We start from the raw sequence: 17,146 nt of genomic DNA on the forward strand, positions 1-17,146 counted from the left end.
CACACACTTCTCTTCTAATGAACTCCTGGATCCTTTTATAAAATTACAAAAAAGGCATCTCAAATTAATAATACCAGAAAGCCTGATTTCAATTTTTGTGTGAAAAAATATTTTACATATTAGGTACAAATAGTACATTTATGAATATAGTTAAGATATTATAAAATTCAGACACTTAGGGGCATTTCAGTTTTAGAGCCACTGAATGTTAATTCCTGTTCTTTATATTTTATACAGCAGTATCAAAGTTATTCCCTATGATCTATTGTGACTGTGCTCAGTATAAACTGACGTCATACTCTCTTTTTAGGCTTTCATAACCATGTTTTCCATTTTTCACACAATAGATTCAATGTACATTTTCCTTCACATTTAGGCAACTTTGGATTGAATTATGGTTTTTTATTTTAAAATTGTGTTGTGATAAAGTACAATGTCACCAAAGGCACTAGTGTGCAGTTTTGTCTATTATATAGTAGATCTCATGAGATTTCATCCATAATTTAAAATGTGATGGTGCTCTATCTTAATATTCACTTAAAAATATTTTTCTTTAAAGACTTCAGTATTTTCATGTGTTCATCATTTATTTTCATTCTAACTTTTTCTATATGAATTTTCTTATGCTGTATATTTCTAGATATATTTTAAGAATAAACTTATGACAAGATGGCATTTTAATATCACTGAGGAACATCTTAACAGCAGTAAATTTCAAGCACATGTATATTAGGTAAAATACACAAAGCCTTAGCTGGCTCAAAAAAAGGTTAAATTTTCCATGTAGCACCAAAAGATCTGACACTTAAAATGGTAGGTGGGCTGGAGTCAAGTGGCTCTGCTGATCTATGTCCTTAGGGAAGAGGATGCTGTTTCAGGTAATGAGGATTAAATAATGAATCTGGACTCCTGTCTTACACCAATGACAGACGTCAACTCAGAATAGATTAAAGAATTAAATGTAAGATCTGAAATGGAAAACTCCTGAACAAAACATAGGGGTTATGCTGTTTGACATTGGTTTAGGCAATACATTTTTGGAAGTGACATCAAAAATAAAGGCAACAAAACAAAAATAAACAGGTAGACTACTACAAGCTGAAAAGCTTTTGCATAGGAAAAGAAACAATTTAAAAAATGACCTTAATTTGACAAATTCCTCACCTTTCCCAAATTCGTGTTGGCTGATTGCCTCACCTTGAGACACAAAGAGAATGATATGCTTTTCTCTCTGTGTATTTTAAAAAATATATATTTAAGTTGTAAGCCATGTTGACTTGATATACATGCTCAGTGAAATTATCATTGTGGTCAATATAATTATCATATCCATCTCCTCACATAGCTACCATTTTTTTTTTTTTTTTGGTATAAGAACACCTAAAACCTAAGCTGCGGCTAGTGCTCTGGCTATAATGACACACTTGCTCAACTCCTTCCCCTACCCTGTTCTCTTTCTGACACTAAAATTCTCCTAAGAACATTGTTCACAAAGTCACTATAGAAATAACCCTGATCTTGGGTTCACCTGAGCTAAGCACCCTGCATATGTGATGGATTTGTTTTGCGTCTGGAGGTTCACTAGCATCTTGAGGACTGTGGTGGTGCTGAAACTGATGTCAGTGACGGGCAGGTGGGAGAGGAAGATGTACATGGGGGTGTGGAGGTGAGAGTCAGAACTGACGGCGAGGATGATGAACAGGTTCCCAAGCACAGTGACCAGGTATATGGTCAGGAATAGACAAAAGAAGAGGGGCTGCAGTTCTGGATCCTCTGAGAGGCCCAAGAGGAGAACTTCTCCTATACCTGTTTGGCTTTCTGATTCCATGTGTGGATGAGTCTGCTGGGAAAAATACATGTGATAAGACATATAGCAGATGTACACAAATCACTTACTTTAGAAAACTGTGATATCTGTATTGTAAATTGAAGTGAATAGTCCTCATGTTTTTCTTTGCCTTCTGCCTTTCTCTCAGTCTCTCTCACTTCCTCAACCTCTAATCTTTCTGTCCTTCTCTCTCCTACACTCAAAACTAATTGAACTTTCCCACATTGTGCCAAACAATAGGAATAAAATAGGGAACAACATGTAAAATAGATAGCTAGTTGAAAGCAGCTGCATAGCACAGGTTGATCAGCTCAGTGCTTTGTGACCACCTAGAGGGGTGGGATAGGGAGGGCGGGAGGGAGACTCAGGAGGGAGGAGATGTGGGGATATATGTATATGTATAGCTGATTCACTTTGTTATAAAGCAGAAACACACACCACTGTAAAAACAACTATACTCCAATAAAGATGTTTTAAAAAAATAAATAAATAAATAAAATAAAGTTTAAAAAAAATAGGGAACAACATATGGCTGATTCACTGAGAATTCTCCAAAGCTTCAAACCAGCAAGCAGCAAAACCAAAACCAAGCATATGAAATATGACTTTACAGCAGAGTTTCTCAAACTGTGCCTTGCATTAGAATCAACTCAAGGACCTGTCAAAACCCAAATGTTTGGCTCCACACTCAGAATTTGAGATTCAGAAGTTGGACATGGGGCTGGAAATTTGCCTTTCTAACACATTCCCAAATGTTGCTGTGTTGGTCTGGGTTTTACTTTGACAACCACTCTTCTAGAGCACAGATCACTGTGGGCCTAGAACATCAAATTGTTTATGTGTTGGAGCAGAACCAGCATAATTAAAGAGGAAAATGAGGGCCTGACTCATCAATGTTCTTCTAATGCTCTGTGAGTTCAAGTTCATGGCTCCATTCAAACTCATCATTTTCAATGAATCACCAAAATCTGTCCTTTTAATTCCCCATTTCCATTCCTGTCCCATTATAGGATTATTATCACAAACATGATCTATAATCATTGTAATAATAATGGTATTACCAGGTATCATAAAATTAAATGCAATAATTATTATTGACTGTTCACACTATCACTAACACTTGCAATGCTCTACTGTCAGGCATAGTTTTCAGCACTTTTCTCATGCTAATTAATTTCATTTTCTCTGCTGACCTATGAGTCAGGTGCTTCTAAAATCCTTCTATTTATGCTCATGAAAAGATAAAGTGAGGTGAAGATATGGATCCAAAGTACTTGACTCTCCAGTGGTAAGTGTTTAAGGGATTTGAACTCAGGTTTCCATGCTTTGCAGCTGAACTCATACCAGAAGGATGCAAACTTAGAGAAGTAGAGATTTAGGTATCCCGAAGGGTTCATCAGATTCCATCAATTGCCTTTTAAAAACTTTAACCTAAATGAAGTTGCAAATTCTTGCCCTGGTTATGAGGGTCTTCTAATTTCTGACTGCAAAAGGAATATCTAGAAATTACAGTATCAAAACAGGGCCCACACTCAGCACCTGAGATCAACATTAGAATATGCTACTTGTACATGCTACTTGTAAATGTATATTCAAAAGCAACAATTTGTCAGTGCATTCAAATTAGGATTCTGGGATGATGAAGTTACAATCTATCACACCACTGTCCATGCTGCTTGACAAATGCATCACCACAGTACTAGGAAGAGGGAGAGAATGGCCAAGTTAGCCTTAAGAGGGAAACAGGAAACTGAGAAAGGTATGTCTGGATACCTGAAATGCCTTGACAATTGTGGGACTCTACATTTTTAATCAATAAAATCATCTTAGCAGAGAGCCTAGTACCTGGTGAAGTACTTGTTATTTAAGATAATGAAACACAGGAGATCAAGATGGCAGAGTAGTAGGCCATAGAATTTACCTCCCTGCCATGGACACATCAAAAATACATCTACACATGAAACAATTCTCACTGAAAACTAACCGGAGACTGGCAGGAAGACTCCTGTACAACCAAGGCTGTAAGAAAGATCCACATGGAATCAGGTAGGTGGGGAGGAGAAGCAGTCACGTCAGGACCTGTGCCCCTGTGTAAGAACTCAGAGGAAAGGGAGAATACATGGGTGGAGATGTTCCCTGGGGAGTGAGCTGTTCAAGCCATATATTGGGCACCCCAGCCGTGGGGTCAGCACAGAGATGAGCCCGCTTGGCTGCTTGCAGAGCCAGTGGCACTAACAGGAGAGTTGTTAATATCAAGACTAAGGGTATGCTTTTAGAAAATATGGGGCGGGATATTCTCTATCTCATTTTATAAGGCCAGAACAATTTGGATGCCTGAAGCACACAAGTTTAGAAGAAAGGAAAATTACACTGCATTCTTTTTTTTTTTACATCTTTATTGGAGTATAACTGCTTTACAATGGTGTGTTAGTTTCTGCTTTATAACAAAGTGAATCAGTTATACATATACATATGTTCCCATATCTCCTCCCTCTTGCGTCTCCCTCCCTCCCACCCTCCCTATCCCACCCATCCAGGTGGTCACAAAGCACTGAGCTGATCTCCCTGTGCTATGTGGCTGCTTCCCACTAGCTATCTATTTTACGTTTGGTACTGTATATATGTCCATGCCACTCTCTAACTTTGTCACAGCTTACCCTTCCCCCTCCCCATATCCTCAAGTCCATTCTCTAGTACGTCTGTGTCTTTATTCCCATCTTACCCCTAGGTTCTTCATGACATGTTTTTCTTATATTCCATATATATGTGTTAACATACAGTATTTGTCTTTCTCTTTCTAACTTACTTCACTCTGTATGACAGACTCTAGGTCCATCCACCTCACTACAAATAACTCAATTTCCTTTCTTTTTATGGCTGAGTAATATTCCATTGTATATATGTGCCACATCTTCTTTAACCATTCATCCGATGATGGACACTTAGGTTGTTTCCATCTCCTGGCTATTGTACATAGAGCTGCAATGAACATTTTGGTACATGACTCTTTTTGAATTATGGTTTTCTCGGGGTATATGCCCAGTAGTGGGATTGCTGGGTCATATGGTAGTTCTATTTTTAGTTAGTTTTTTTTTTTTTTTTTTTTTTTTTTTTTTTTGCGGTACACAGGCCTCTCACTGCTGTGGCCTCTCCCGTTGTGGAGCACAGGCTCCGGACACGCAGGCTCAGCGTCCATGGCTCACAGGCCCAGCTGCTCTGCAGCATGTGGGATCTTCCTGGACCAGGGCACGAACCCGTGTCCCCTGCATCGGCAGGAGGACTCTCAACAACTGAGCCACCAGGGAAGCCCTATTTTTAGTTTTTTAAGGAACCTCCATACTGCTCTCCATAGTGGCTGTACCAATTCACGTTCCCACCAGCAATGCAAGAGTGTTCCCTTTTCTCCACACCCTCTCCAGCATTTATTGTTTCTAGATTGTTTTGATGATGACCATTCTGACTGGTGTGAGATGATATCTCATTGTAGTTTTGATTTGCATTTCTCTAATGATTAATGATGTTGAGCATTCTTTCATGTGTTTGTTGGCAATCTGTATATCTTTGGAGAACTGTCTATTTAGGTCTACTGCCCATGTTTGGATTGGGTTTTTTGTTTTTTTGTTATTGAGCTGCATCAGCTGCTTATAAATTTTGGCCTTACATTTAGTCTTTAATCCATTTTGAGCTTATTTTTGTGTATGGTGTTAGGGAGTGTTATAATCTCATACTTTTACATGTACCTGTCCAGTTTTCCCAGTACCACTTATTGAAGAGGCTGCCCTTTCTCCACTGTACATATCTTTTTTTTTTTTTTTTTTTTTTTTTTTTGCGTTACACGGGCCTCTCACTGTTGTGGCCTCTCCCATTGCGGAGCACAGGCTCCGGACGCACAGGCCCAGCGGCCATGGCTCACGGGCCCAGCCGCTCCGCGGCATGTGGGATCCTCCCAGACCGGGGCATGAACCCGCGTCCCCTGCATCGGCAGGCGGACTCTCAACTGCTGCGCCACCAGGGAGGCCCCTGTACATATCTTTATCAAAGATAAGATGACCATATGTGCGTGGGTTTATCTCTGGGCTTTCTATCCTGTTCCATTGATCTATCTTTCTGTTTTTGTGCCAGTACCATACTGTATTGATTACTGTAGCTTTGTAGTATAGTCTGAAGTCAGGGAGCCTGAATCCTCCAGTTCCATTTTTCGTTCTCAAGATTGCTTTGGCTATTCGGGGTCTTTTGTGTTTCCATACAAATTGTGAAATGTTTTGTTCTAGTTCTGTGAAAAATGCCAGTGGTAGTTTGATAGGGATTGCATTGAATCTGTAGATTGTTTTGGGTAGTAGAGTCATTTTCACAATGTTGATTCTTCCAATCCAAGAACATGGTATATCTCTCCATCTATTTGTATCATCTTTAATTTCTTTCATCAGTGTCTTATAATTTTCTGCATACAGGTCTTTTGTCTCCTTAGGTCGGTTTATTCCTAGATATTTTATTGTTTTTGTTGCAATGGTAAATGGGAGTGTTTTCTTAATTTCACTTTCAAATTTTTCATCATTACTGTATAGGAATGCAAGAGATTTCTGTGTATTAATTTTGTATCCTGCTACTTTAACATATTCATTGATTAGTTCTAGTAGTTTTCTGGTAGCATCTTTAGGATTCTCTATGTATAGTATCATGTCATCTGCAAACAGTGACAGCTTTACTTCTTCTTTTCCAATTTGGATTCCTTTTATTTCTTTTTCTTAACTGATTGCTGTGGCTAAGCCTTCCAAAACTATGTTGAATAATAGTGGTGAGAGTGGGCAACCTTGTCTTGTTCCTGATCTTAGTGGAAATATTTTCAGTTTTTCACCACTGAGGATGATGTTGGCTGTGGGTTTGTCATATATGGCCTTTATTATGTTGAGGGAAGTTCCCTCTGTGCCTACCTTCTGGAGGGTTTTTTATCATAAATGGGAGTTGAATTTTGTCAAAAGCTTTCTCTGCATCTATTGAGAGGATCATATGGTTTTTCTCCTTCGATTTGTTAATATGGTGTACCACCTTGATTGATTTGCGTATATTGAAGAATCCTTGCACTCCTGGGATAAACTCCACTTAATCATGGTGTATGATCCTTTTAATGTGTTGTTGGATTCTGTTTGCTAGTATTTTGTTGAGGATTTTTGCATCCATGTTCATCATTGATATTGGCCTGTAGTTTTCTTTTTTTGTGGCATCTTTGTCTGGTTTTGGTATCAGGGTGATGGTAGCCTTATAGAATGAAACTGGGAGTGTTTCTCCCTCTGCTATATTTTGGAAGAGTTTGAGAAGGATAGGTGTTAACTCTTCTCTAAATGTTTGATAGAATTAGCCTGTGAAGCCATCTGGTCCTCGGCTTTTGTTTGTTTGAATATTTTTAATCACATTCAATTTCAGGGCTTGTGATTGGTTTGTTTATATTTTCTATTTCTTCCTGGTTCAGTCTCGGAAGGTTGTGCTTCTCTAAGAATTTGTCCATTTCTTCCAGGTTGTCCATTTTATTGACATATAGTTGCTTGTAGTAATCTCTCATGATCCTTTGTATTTCTGCAGTGTCAGTTGTTACTTCTCTTTTTTCATTTTAATTCTGTTGATTTGAGTCTTCTCCCTTTTCTTCTTGATGAGTGTGGCTAATGGTTTATCAATTTTGTTTATTTTCTCAAAGAACCAGCTTTTATTTTTATTGATCTTTGCTATCATTGCCTTCATTTCTTATCTGATCTTTATGATTTCTTTCCTTCTGCTAACTTTGTGGGTTTTTTGTTCTTCTTTTCTAATTGCTTTAGGTGTAACGATATGTTGTTTATTTGAAATTTTTCTTGTTTCTTGAGGTAGGATTGTATTGCTATAAACTTCCCTCTTAGAACTGATTTTGCTGCATCCCATAGGTTTTGGGTCATCATGTTTTCATTGTCATTTGTTTCTAGGTATTTTTTGATTTCCTCTTTGATTTCTTCAGTGACCTCTTGGTTACTTAGTAGTGTATTGTTTAGCCTCCATGTTTTTATAGTTTTTTTTGCTGTAATTGACATCTAGTCTTATAGTGTTGTGGTCAGAAAAGATACTTGTTATGATTTCAATTTTATTAAATTTACCAAGGCTTGATTTGTGACCCAAGATATGAAATATCCTGGAGAATGTTCCATGAGCACTTGAGAAGAAAGTATTTTTTTGTTTTTGGATGGAATGTCCTATAAATATCAATTAAGTTCATCTTGTTTAATGTGTCATTTAAAGCTTGTGTTTCCTTATTTATTTTCATTTTGGATGATCTGTCCATTGGTGTAAGTGACATGTTAAAGTCCCCTATACTATTATTGTGTTACTGTTGATTTCCCCTTTTATGGCTGTTAGCAGTTACCTTATGTATTGAGGTGCTCCTATGTTGGGTACATAGATATTTACAATTGTTATATCTTCTTCTTGGATTGATCCCTTGATCATTACGTAGTGTCCTTTTTTGTCTCTTGTAATAATCTTTATTTTAAAAGTCTATTTTGTGTGATATGAGAATTGCTACTCCAGCTTTCTTTTTTTTTTTTTTTTGCAGTATGCGGGCCTCTCACTGTTATGGCCTCTCCCGTTGCGGAGTACAGGCTCCAGATGCGCAGACTCAGCAGTCAAGGCTCACGGGCCCAGCTGCTCCACAGCATGTGGGATCTTCCCGGACTGGGGCGCGAACTCGTGTCCCCTGCATCAGCAGGTGGACTCTCAACCACTGTGCCACCAGGGAAGCCCTCCAGCTTTCTTTTGATTTCCATTTGCGTGGAATATCTTTTTCCATCCCCTCCCTTTCAGTCTGTATGTGTCCCTAGGTCTGAAGTGGGTGTCTTGTAGACAGCATATATATGGGTCTTATTTTTGTATCCATTCAGCCAGTCTGTGTCTTTTGGTGGGAGCATTTAATCCATTTACATTTAAGGTAGTTATCGATATGTATGTTCCTATTACCATTTTCGTTACTGTTTTGGGTTTGTTATTTTAGGCCTTTTCCTTCTCTTGTGTTTCCTGCCTAGAGAAGTTCCTTTAGCATTTGTTGTAAAGCTGGTTTGGTGGTGCTGAATTCTATTAGTTTTTGCTTCTCTGTAAAGTTTTTAATTTCTCCGTGGATTCTGAATGAGATCCTTGCTGGGTAGAGTAATCTTGGTTGTGGGTTTTCCCCTTTCATCACTTTAAATATGTCCTGCCACTCCCTTCTGGCTTGCAGAGTTTCTGCTGAAAGATCAGCTCTTAACCTTATAGGGATTCCCTTGTAAGTTTTTTGTTGCTTTTCCCTTACTGTTTTTAATATTTTTTCTTTGTATTTAATTTTTGATAGTTTGATTAATATGTGCCTTGGCGTGTTTCTCCTTGGATTTATCCTGTATGGGACTCTCTGCACTTCCTGGACTTGACTGCCTATTTCCTTTCCAATGTTAGGGAAGTTTTCAAATGTAATCTCTTCAAATATTTTCTTAGACCCTTTCTTTTTCTCTTCCTCTTCTGGGACCCTTATAAGTCAAATGTTGGTGCATTTAATGTCGTCCCAGAGGTCTCTGAGACTATCCTCAAGTTATTTTCCTCCTTTTTTCTTTATTGTGCTCTGTGCTAGTTATTTCCACTATTTTATTTTCCAGGTCACGTATCCATTCTTCTGCCTCAGTTATTCTGCTATTGATTCCTTCTAGAGAATTTTTAATTTCATTTATTGTGTTCTTCAGCATTGTTTGTTTGCTCTTTAGTTCTTCTAGGTCCCTGTTAAACATTTCTTGTATTTTCTCCTTTGTATTTCCATGATTTTGGATATCTTTTCTATCATTACTCTGAATTCTTTTGCAGGTAGGCTGCCTATTTCCTCTTCATTTGCTTGGTCTGGTGGGTTTTTACCTTGCTCCTTCACCTGCTGCGTATTTGTCTTCTCATTTTGCTTAACTTACTGTGTTTGGCGTCTCCTTTTCGCAAACTGCAAGTTCGTAGTTTCCGTTGTTTTTGGTGTCTGCCCCCAGTGGGTGAGGTTGGTTCAGTGGCTTTTGCAGGCTTCCTGTTGGAGGGGACTGGTGCCTCTTTTCTGTGGGGTGGGGCTGGATCTTTTCTTTCTGGTGGGCAGGGCCACGTCCAGTGGTGTGTTTAGGGGTGTCTGTGAATTTAATATGATTTTAGGCAGCCTCTCTGCTAATGGGTGTGGTTGTGTTCCTGTCTTGCTAGTTGTTTGGCATGGGACATCCAGCACTGGAACTTGCTGGCCGTTGGGTAGAGCTGGGTCTTAGTGTTGAGATGGAGATCTCTGGGAGAACTCCTGCCGGTTGATATTACATGGGGCTGGGAGGTCTTTGGTGGTCCAGTGTCCTGAGCTTGGCTCTCCCACCTCAGAGGCTCAGGCCTGACACCAGGCCAGAGCACCAAGACCCTGTCTGCCACATGTCTCAGAAGAAAAGGGAGAAAAAAGGAAAGAAAAAAAATTTGAATAAAATAAAATAAATTATTAAAATAAAAAATAATAATAATAATAAAGGGAAAAAAAGGGAAGAAAAAAACAAAGAAGAGAGAAACCAAACCAATAAACAAATCCACCAATGATAACAAGCACTAAAAACTAAACTAAGATAAACATAAATATCAGAAACAAATCAGTCACAGACAGCAAACCCCAAATCTACAGGTGTTTCCAAAGTCCACCACCTCAATTTTGGGATGATTTGTTGTCTATTCAGATATTCCACAGATGCAGGGTACATCATGTTGATTGTAGAGACTTAATCCACTGCTCCTGAGGCTGCATGGAGAAATTTCCCTTTCTCTTCTTTGTTTGCACAGCTCCTGGGGTTCAGCTTTTGTTTTGGCCCCACCCCTGCATGTAGGTCACCCTCAGGCTTCTGTTCCCACTCAGACAGGATGGGATTAAAGCAGTGGCTGATTAGGGGGCTCTGGCTCACTCAGGCCAGGGGAGAAGGAGGGGTACAGTAGCTATAACTGGAATGCGGGGCGAGCCTGTGGTGGCAGAGGCTGGTGTGACTTTACAATAGCTTGAGGCCCACCGTGTGTTCTCCCAGGGAACTTGTCCTTGGATCATGGGGCTCTGGCAGTGGTGTGTGGCACAGGCTCCTGAGGGGGTGGTGATAGTAGTGACCTGTGCTTGCACACAGGATTTTTGGTGGCTGCAGCAGTAGCATTAGCATTTCATGCCTGTCTCTGGTGTCCGAGATGATAGCTGCAGCTCGTGCCTATCTCTGGAGCTCATTTAGGCAGTGCTCTACCTTCTGTGGGCAGACAGGGAAGGAATTCCCTCTCCTCATGCACCCCAAAACAATGGTCTCTTGCCTCTTAGGCAGTTCCAGACATTTTCTTGGACTCCCTCCCGGTTAGCTGTGGTGCACTAGCCCCCTTCAGGCTGTGTTCACGCAGCCAACCCCAGTCCTCTCCCTGGGGTCTGACCTCTGAAGCCCAAGCCTCAACTCCCAGCCCCCACCCACCCTGGCAGGTGAGCAGACAAACCTCTCGGGCTGGTGAGTGCTGGTTGGCACCAATCCTCTGTGCGGGAATCTCTCCGCTTTGCCCTCCGCACCCCTGTTGCTGTGCTCTCCTCCGTGGCTTTGAAGCTCCCCCACTCCGCCACCCGCAGTCTCCGCCCGTGAAGGGCCTTCCTAGTGTGTGGAAACCTTTCCTCCTTCACGGCTCTCTCCCAGAGGTGCAGGTCCTGTCCCTATACTTTGTCTCTGTTTTTTCTTTTTTCTTTTACCCTACCCAGGTACGTGGGGGAGTTCCTTGCCTTTTGGGAGGTCTGAGGTCTTCTGCCAGCCTTCAGTAGGTGTTCTGTAGGAGCTGTTCCACATGTAGATGTATTTTTGATGTATTTGTGGGGAGGAAGGTAATCTCCACATCTTACTCCTCCATCATCTTGAAGGTTCCCCCTTCTCAAATAGTTTTGATCTGAAGTTGGTTGAATCTGCAAATGCAGAATCTGTGGAGGGCCAACTGTAATTTCAAATGATCTACCTTGGAGCTTACAAATTCTTTCCTCTGCTTGATCAAGTCTCTTCTTGATAGTCTACTGCATTTTCCATTTTAGCTCCAGAATTTCTCTTTGGTTCTTTTTCATGATTTCTTATCTCTCTGTTAAACTTCTCATTTTGTGCATATATTGTTTTCCTGATTTCACTGAACTGTCTTTTGGTGTTTTCTTGTAGCTCATTGAGCTTCCTTAAAGCAATGTTTTGAATTCTTTATCAGGCAGATCACAGATCTTCATTTCTTTGGGGTCGGTTACAGGAAAAGTATTGTGTTCCTTTGGTCTTGTCATGTTTCCCTGATTTTTCACGTTCCCTGAAATCTTGCATTGATGTTTTCACATTTGAAGAAGGAATTACCTCCCCCAGTCTTTTCTGACTGATTTTGGGAGTAAAATATCTTCTGTCAGCCCTGTAGGGATTCTTAGACTTTCTCAGACTTTTTCTATAGATACATCTTCTTGACATTTCTTGTTCCCGCTTGGGGAAAGGGAGGATTCTTAAGATCATATACCTTCTCTTGATCCTGCAGAGTCAAGCCAGATGCTAGCAGTCTCCTGTTTGCTTTCCCTAGAGTGGTGCTTTGAAACAATCAAGAGTGTGTGTTTTCTCCCAGTCCCTCAGAATCAGGCTGACTTTCTGTGCCTGTTCACTAGCCATCTGCAAATGCTTGTGTTTGCTGCCCATGGTGGCACACACAGGGAGCTAACCACAGGGCATGGGTGTGTTTGGTGGGGGCGGGGGTGAGTTGTGTGGAGTGTTAGGTATGCTCTTGGGCCAGTTGGTGGTCCAGAGGTGAGGAATCCCCAGCAGCATATGCGTGGGCTTCCCGATGGAATCTGTGAAGCAGTTCATAAGATCTGCATCCTTTTGATGCATTTTGAGTCTGCCTGCTGTGCTCCCAGCCTCTCTCTGCCCTCAGTCATACAGTTCATCTTAGTATTCTGGATGGGATAAGCAAGAGGTGAGCCTCTTTGACAGCATTCCACACAGCTGGGGGAGACAGACGCTCACTCATGCACTCTCACTTTTCCCTAAGGGACAAATCAAGTGCTGAGGGTGTCTCTCTTGGCACTGAGCTGTGCTGCTTTGGGGGAGGGCTGATGTGAGCAAAGTGAAACTGTTCCTCTTCCTCTCTTCAGAGTTTTCAATCTCAGATTTTTTTTGCTCCACTTGTGTGTTGGAACCTCTCCACTGGACCCCAGACTCCCACAAAGGTGCTCTTGTCTATTGGTGATGGACAAACTTGGTGTTCTTTGGGGGGAGGATGGTAGAAAACTCTTATTCCACCATCTTGCTGACATCACCAGTAAATGTTCTTTAAAGGAAGAAAGTATTCTGAACTGAGCAATTATGTAAATATAATATGTCCATTTATTTAAGTTTTCTCATGACTTTCAATAGTTTTGTAGGTTTCAAACTTTCTTTCCTAAATTATGCATATAAGAATATGAATTTACCTCTGAATACTGATTTAGCTGCGTCTCCTTTGCTAGTTAGGGTTTTTTTTTTTAAATTATAAATATTTCCTGATTTCAGGGCTTCCCAGGTGGCGCAGTGGTTGAGAGTCTGCCTGCCGATGCAGGGGACGCGGGTTCGTGCCCCGGTCTAGGAAGATCCCACGTGCTGCAGAGAGGCTGGGCCTGTGGGCCATGGCTGCTGGGCCTGTGCGTCCGGAGCCTGTGCTCCGGAGCGAGAGGGGCCGCAGCAGTGAGAGGCCCGCGTACCGCAAAAAAAAAAACAAAAAAAGAAACAATAAATATTTCCTGATTTCAATGATGATGTCTTCTTTGATGCATACATTAAGTGTGCTTTTAGTATTTCCAAACATATAGGAAGAGACTAATTATCTTTTTATTATTGATTTCTAATTTGATTACATTATAAGCAGAGAACATGCTCTGTTTGATATGTATCATTTGGCACTAAGATTTACTTTGTGGCCTAATTTTTGCAGATATGACATATATCCTTAAAAAGAAAGTGGATTTTCTAATAATTTAGTGTAGTGCTCAAATCAAGCTGATTCTGTTATCAAATTTTCTATACCCTGACCAAAATTTTGTCCCCTTGATCTACCAATTGCTAAAAAAGATATCATAAATTTCCTATTATGATATGGTTTATAATTTTTTACTTACAGTTCTGTTGGTTTTTTCTTTATATATTGTAAGCCTATGTTGTTAAGTGCATATTAGTAGCTTTTTTTCTCTTTCTGGTGAATCATTCCCTTTATTATTACATAATGACTTTCCTTATTCTTTTTAATGCCTTTGCCTTAAGTATGTTTTGTCTGATATTAATAAGCTATCCAACTTCTCTTTGGTTAGTATTTCTTGGTATATTTTTAGCATTAATTTTCTTCAACCCTTCTATGTCATTATAGTTTAGGTGTATCTCTTGAATACATGATGTAATAGGGTTTTGTTTCTTTGTCCAACCTGAATCTGTTTTTTAATGATCAGCTTAAGCCATTTAAACTTCTGTTGTAATTATGCATGTGTTTTGTAATTTTTATTTTCTTCTTTATATCTCCTTTCCTAACTTAAAGTGGTTTGATCAAAATCTCTATTTCTGTTGTACCCATACTGTAATTTAGAAGTTATATATTCTATACCCACTAGTTTAGTGGTTACACCTAAAGTTTAATTACATATACTTTATGTAGGAAGTCCAAAATGTTCAATACCTTTTGTCTCATATAATTTTTGCATTTATTTTAATCCACTTTACTTACATATACATTCTCATTATTATTATTATTATTTTAAAACAGTGTTTTGTTCACATTTCTTCTACATTTATACCAATTTCTTGGCTGATCATTGTTTCTTGGATAATGCTTTTTTCTGGATTCAACTTGTTTTACCCTGAAGTAAATCCTTTAGTAGTTTTATTAGCAAAAGTTCATACATGTTATACTCTCTCAATCTTTGTCTGAAACAGGAATAGTCAGCCTTGAGCCAAGGCTTGACATATGCGTTGCTATAAACAGTTTATCAAAGGTTCAAGATGCAATACGTATATAAGTTGATAACATAATTAGTCCAGATTGGAAATTGAGTGTAATCTCTTCTAGTCTTCCAGAATCATCTCTATAGCATTCATGTACCTTCCTCCTTTCAATACTTCTAGGGGAATCATGCTGATGGAACCAAACAACCAAACAAGTGCATCCAATTTTATCCTCCTGGGACTTTCAGAAAAGCCAGAACAGGAAACTCTCCTCTTTTCTCTGTTTCTCTGCATGTATGTGGTCACAGTAGTGGGGAACCTGTTGATCATACTGGCCATCAGCTCAGACTCCCACCTGCACACTCCCATGTACTTCTTCTTAGCCAATCTCTCCATGGTTGATTTCTGCCTGGCCACCAACACTGTCCCCAAGATGCTAGTGAACATACAGATCAGGAACAAATCCATCTCATATCCTTGCTGCCTGACCCAAATGTACTTTCTCCATTTCTTTGGCATCATGGACAGTATCTTAATAGCCGTGATGGCTTATGACAGGTTTGTAGCTATATGTCACCCCTTATACTATACCACCATCATGAGCCCACGTCTCTGTGGCCCACTGGCTGGTGGCCCATGGGTGTTTTCCTGCTTCATCTCCCTCACCCACATTCTCCTGATGGCCCATCTGGTTTTCTGTGGCAACAATAGGTTGCCTCACTACTTCTGTGACCTCACTCCCCTCCTGAGACTTTCATGCACTGACACCTCTGTGAACAAGATCTTTGTGTTCACTGTGGCAGGAATAGTGATAACCACACATTTCATCTGCATCCTGGCCTCCTATGTTCACATAATTGTGGCCATCTTGAAGTTGCCCTCTGCAGGCAGCAGGAAGAAAGGCTTTTCCACCTGCAGCTCCCACCTCTCTGTGGTTGTACTCTTCTATGGGACCACAATTGGGGTCTACACATCTGTCCACACAGCCGTGAAGGAGAAAGCATCTGCTGTAATGTACACTGCGGTCACGCCCATGCTGAACCCATTTATTTACAGCCTGAGGAACAGAGACCTGAAGGGGGCCCTGCTGAAGCTCATCAACAGAAAAATCACCTCATCTTCCTGACCACCAGGGCATCTGGAACCTTCCAGGGGGTTAAGATGTAAACATCTGGATTCTTGGGCAAAAATCTGGAATTGCATGGGTTGGGAGAGTAACCACCTTAGATTTTGAATCGCTGAAGCTTGAAAGGTAACCTCAAGATAGCCCTGTAACTGTTTTCTCAATTACTGAGACCACTAAGGGTCCACTGGGATATGACTCATGCTGTATTTCTACCAGGAGCAGTCTAGTTCTAGCAGATTGGATTTATCCATTCAGATCCATTGAGCACTCAACAAATATATATTAAGTATATATTCTGAGTTTGATGTTAGATGCTGGTTATAGAGTCATGAACAGGAGTAGCAAAAATCCCTATAGTTTGAATTATAGTTGAGAGTGAGAGAAGATATCGTACACTTTGTTATAGTAGAATGGAACATGAACATGAGAGGGAGGATAGTATAGTAAGAACACCCAACAGAGTCTGGAAGGGAGAATCAGGGAAGGTCTCCTGGGAGAAGTGACCCCCAAACCCAAAGGATAAGATGGTGTTGTTCAGGCAAAACGAGAAGAAAGAGTATCTCAGAAAAACAAAACAACATGTGAAAAGGTGAGAGAACTACAGAAGCATGCATTTGTGAAGTGAAAAGTCCAGTTATGGCAAATGATGCCAGGTCCTAAGGGCTTTTAGGATCAACCTAAGAGTGCAGCCTTTTTCCAAGGAACCAGCCAGCTAACTTGACTTCCAGGGACCAAAGTCAGGGAGCATGTGGATGAGTTGTACAGCCCCTACCCCTTTCCTATCATTTATCTTATCTTCTGAGGGAGCAAGATGGCTTGTGCTAGACAAAAGTTATGCGAGGCACAAGGGAGAAAGAGATTCAGACCATGAATTAAGAAAGTGAGGAACTGGAACTTCCTTGGTGGTGCAGTGCTTAAGACTCTGCCTGCCAATGCAGCGGTCATGGGTTCAAACCCTGGTCCGGGAAGATCCCACATGACGCAGAGCAACTAAGCCCGTGTGCCACAACTACTGAGTATGCACTCTAGAGCCCATGAGCCACAACTACTGAGCCTGCGCACCACAACTACTGAAGCCCACACGCCTAGAGCCCATGCTCCACAACAAGAGAAGCCACCACAATGAGAAGCCCTCACACCGCAATGAAGAGTAGCCCCTGCTCTCTGCAATTAGAGAAAGCCCACGCACAGCAACAAAGACCCAATGCAGCAAAAACTAAATAAATAAAA

The 17,146-nt window shown here is 40.6% G+C and overlaps 1 protein-coding gene across 1 annotated transcript; it reads left to right on the forward strand.

Annotated features, from left to right (window-relative positions):
• Positions 1–14,983: 14,983 nt before the first annotated feature.
• LOC132485648 (olfactory receptor 1M1) lies at positions 14,984–15,916 on the forward strand. The gene has a single exon (XM_060092200.1). The coding sequence runs from the start codon at positions 14,984–14,986 to the stop codon at positions 15,914–15,916; it is 933 nt and encodes a 310-aa protein (XP_059948183.1).
• Positions 15,917–17,146: the final 1,230 nt, after the last annotated feature.

The sequence above is a fragment of the Mesoplodon densirostris genome, chromosome 3 (assembly GCF_025265405.1).
Source record: "Mesoplodon densirostris isolate mMesDen1 chromosome 3, mMesDen1 primary haplotype, whole genome shotgun sequence".
NCBI lineage: Eukaryota > Metazoa > Chordata > Mammalia > Artiodactyla > Ziphiidae > Mesoplodon > Mesoplodon densirostris.

Coding starts and splice junctions, on each gene's coding strand:
- LOC132485648 (XM_060092200.1), top strand. CDS start 14,984: ATGGAACCAAACAACCAAACAAGTGCATCCAATTTTATCCTCCTGGGA.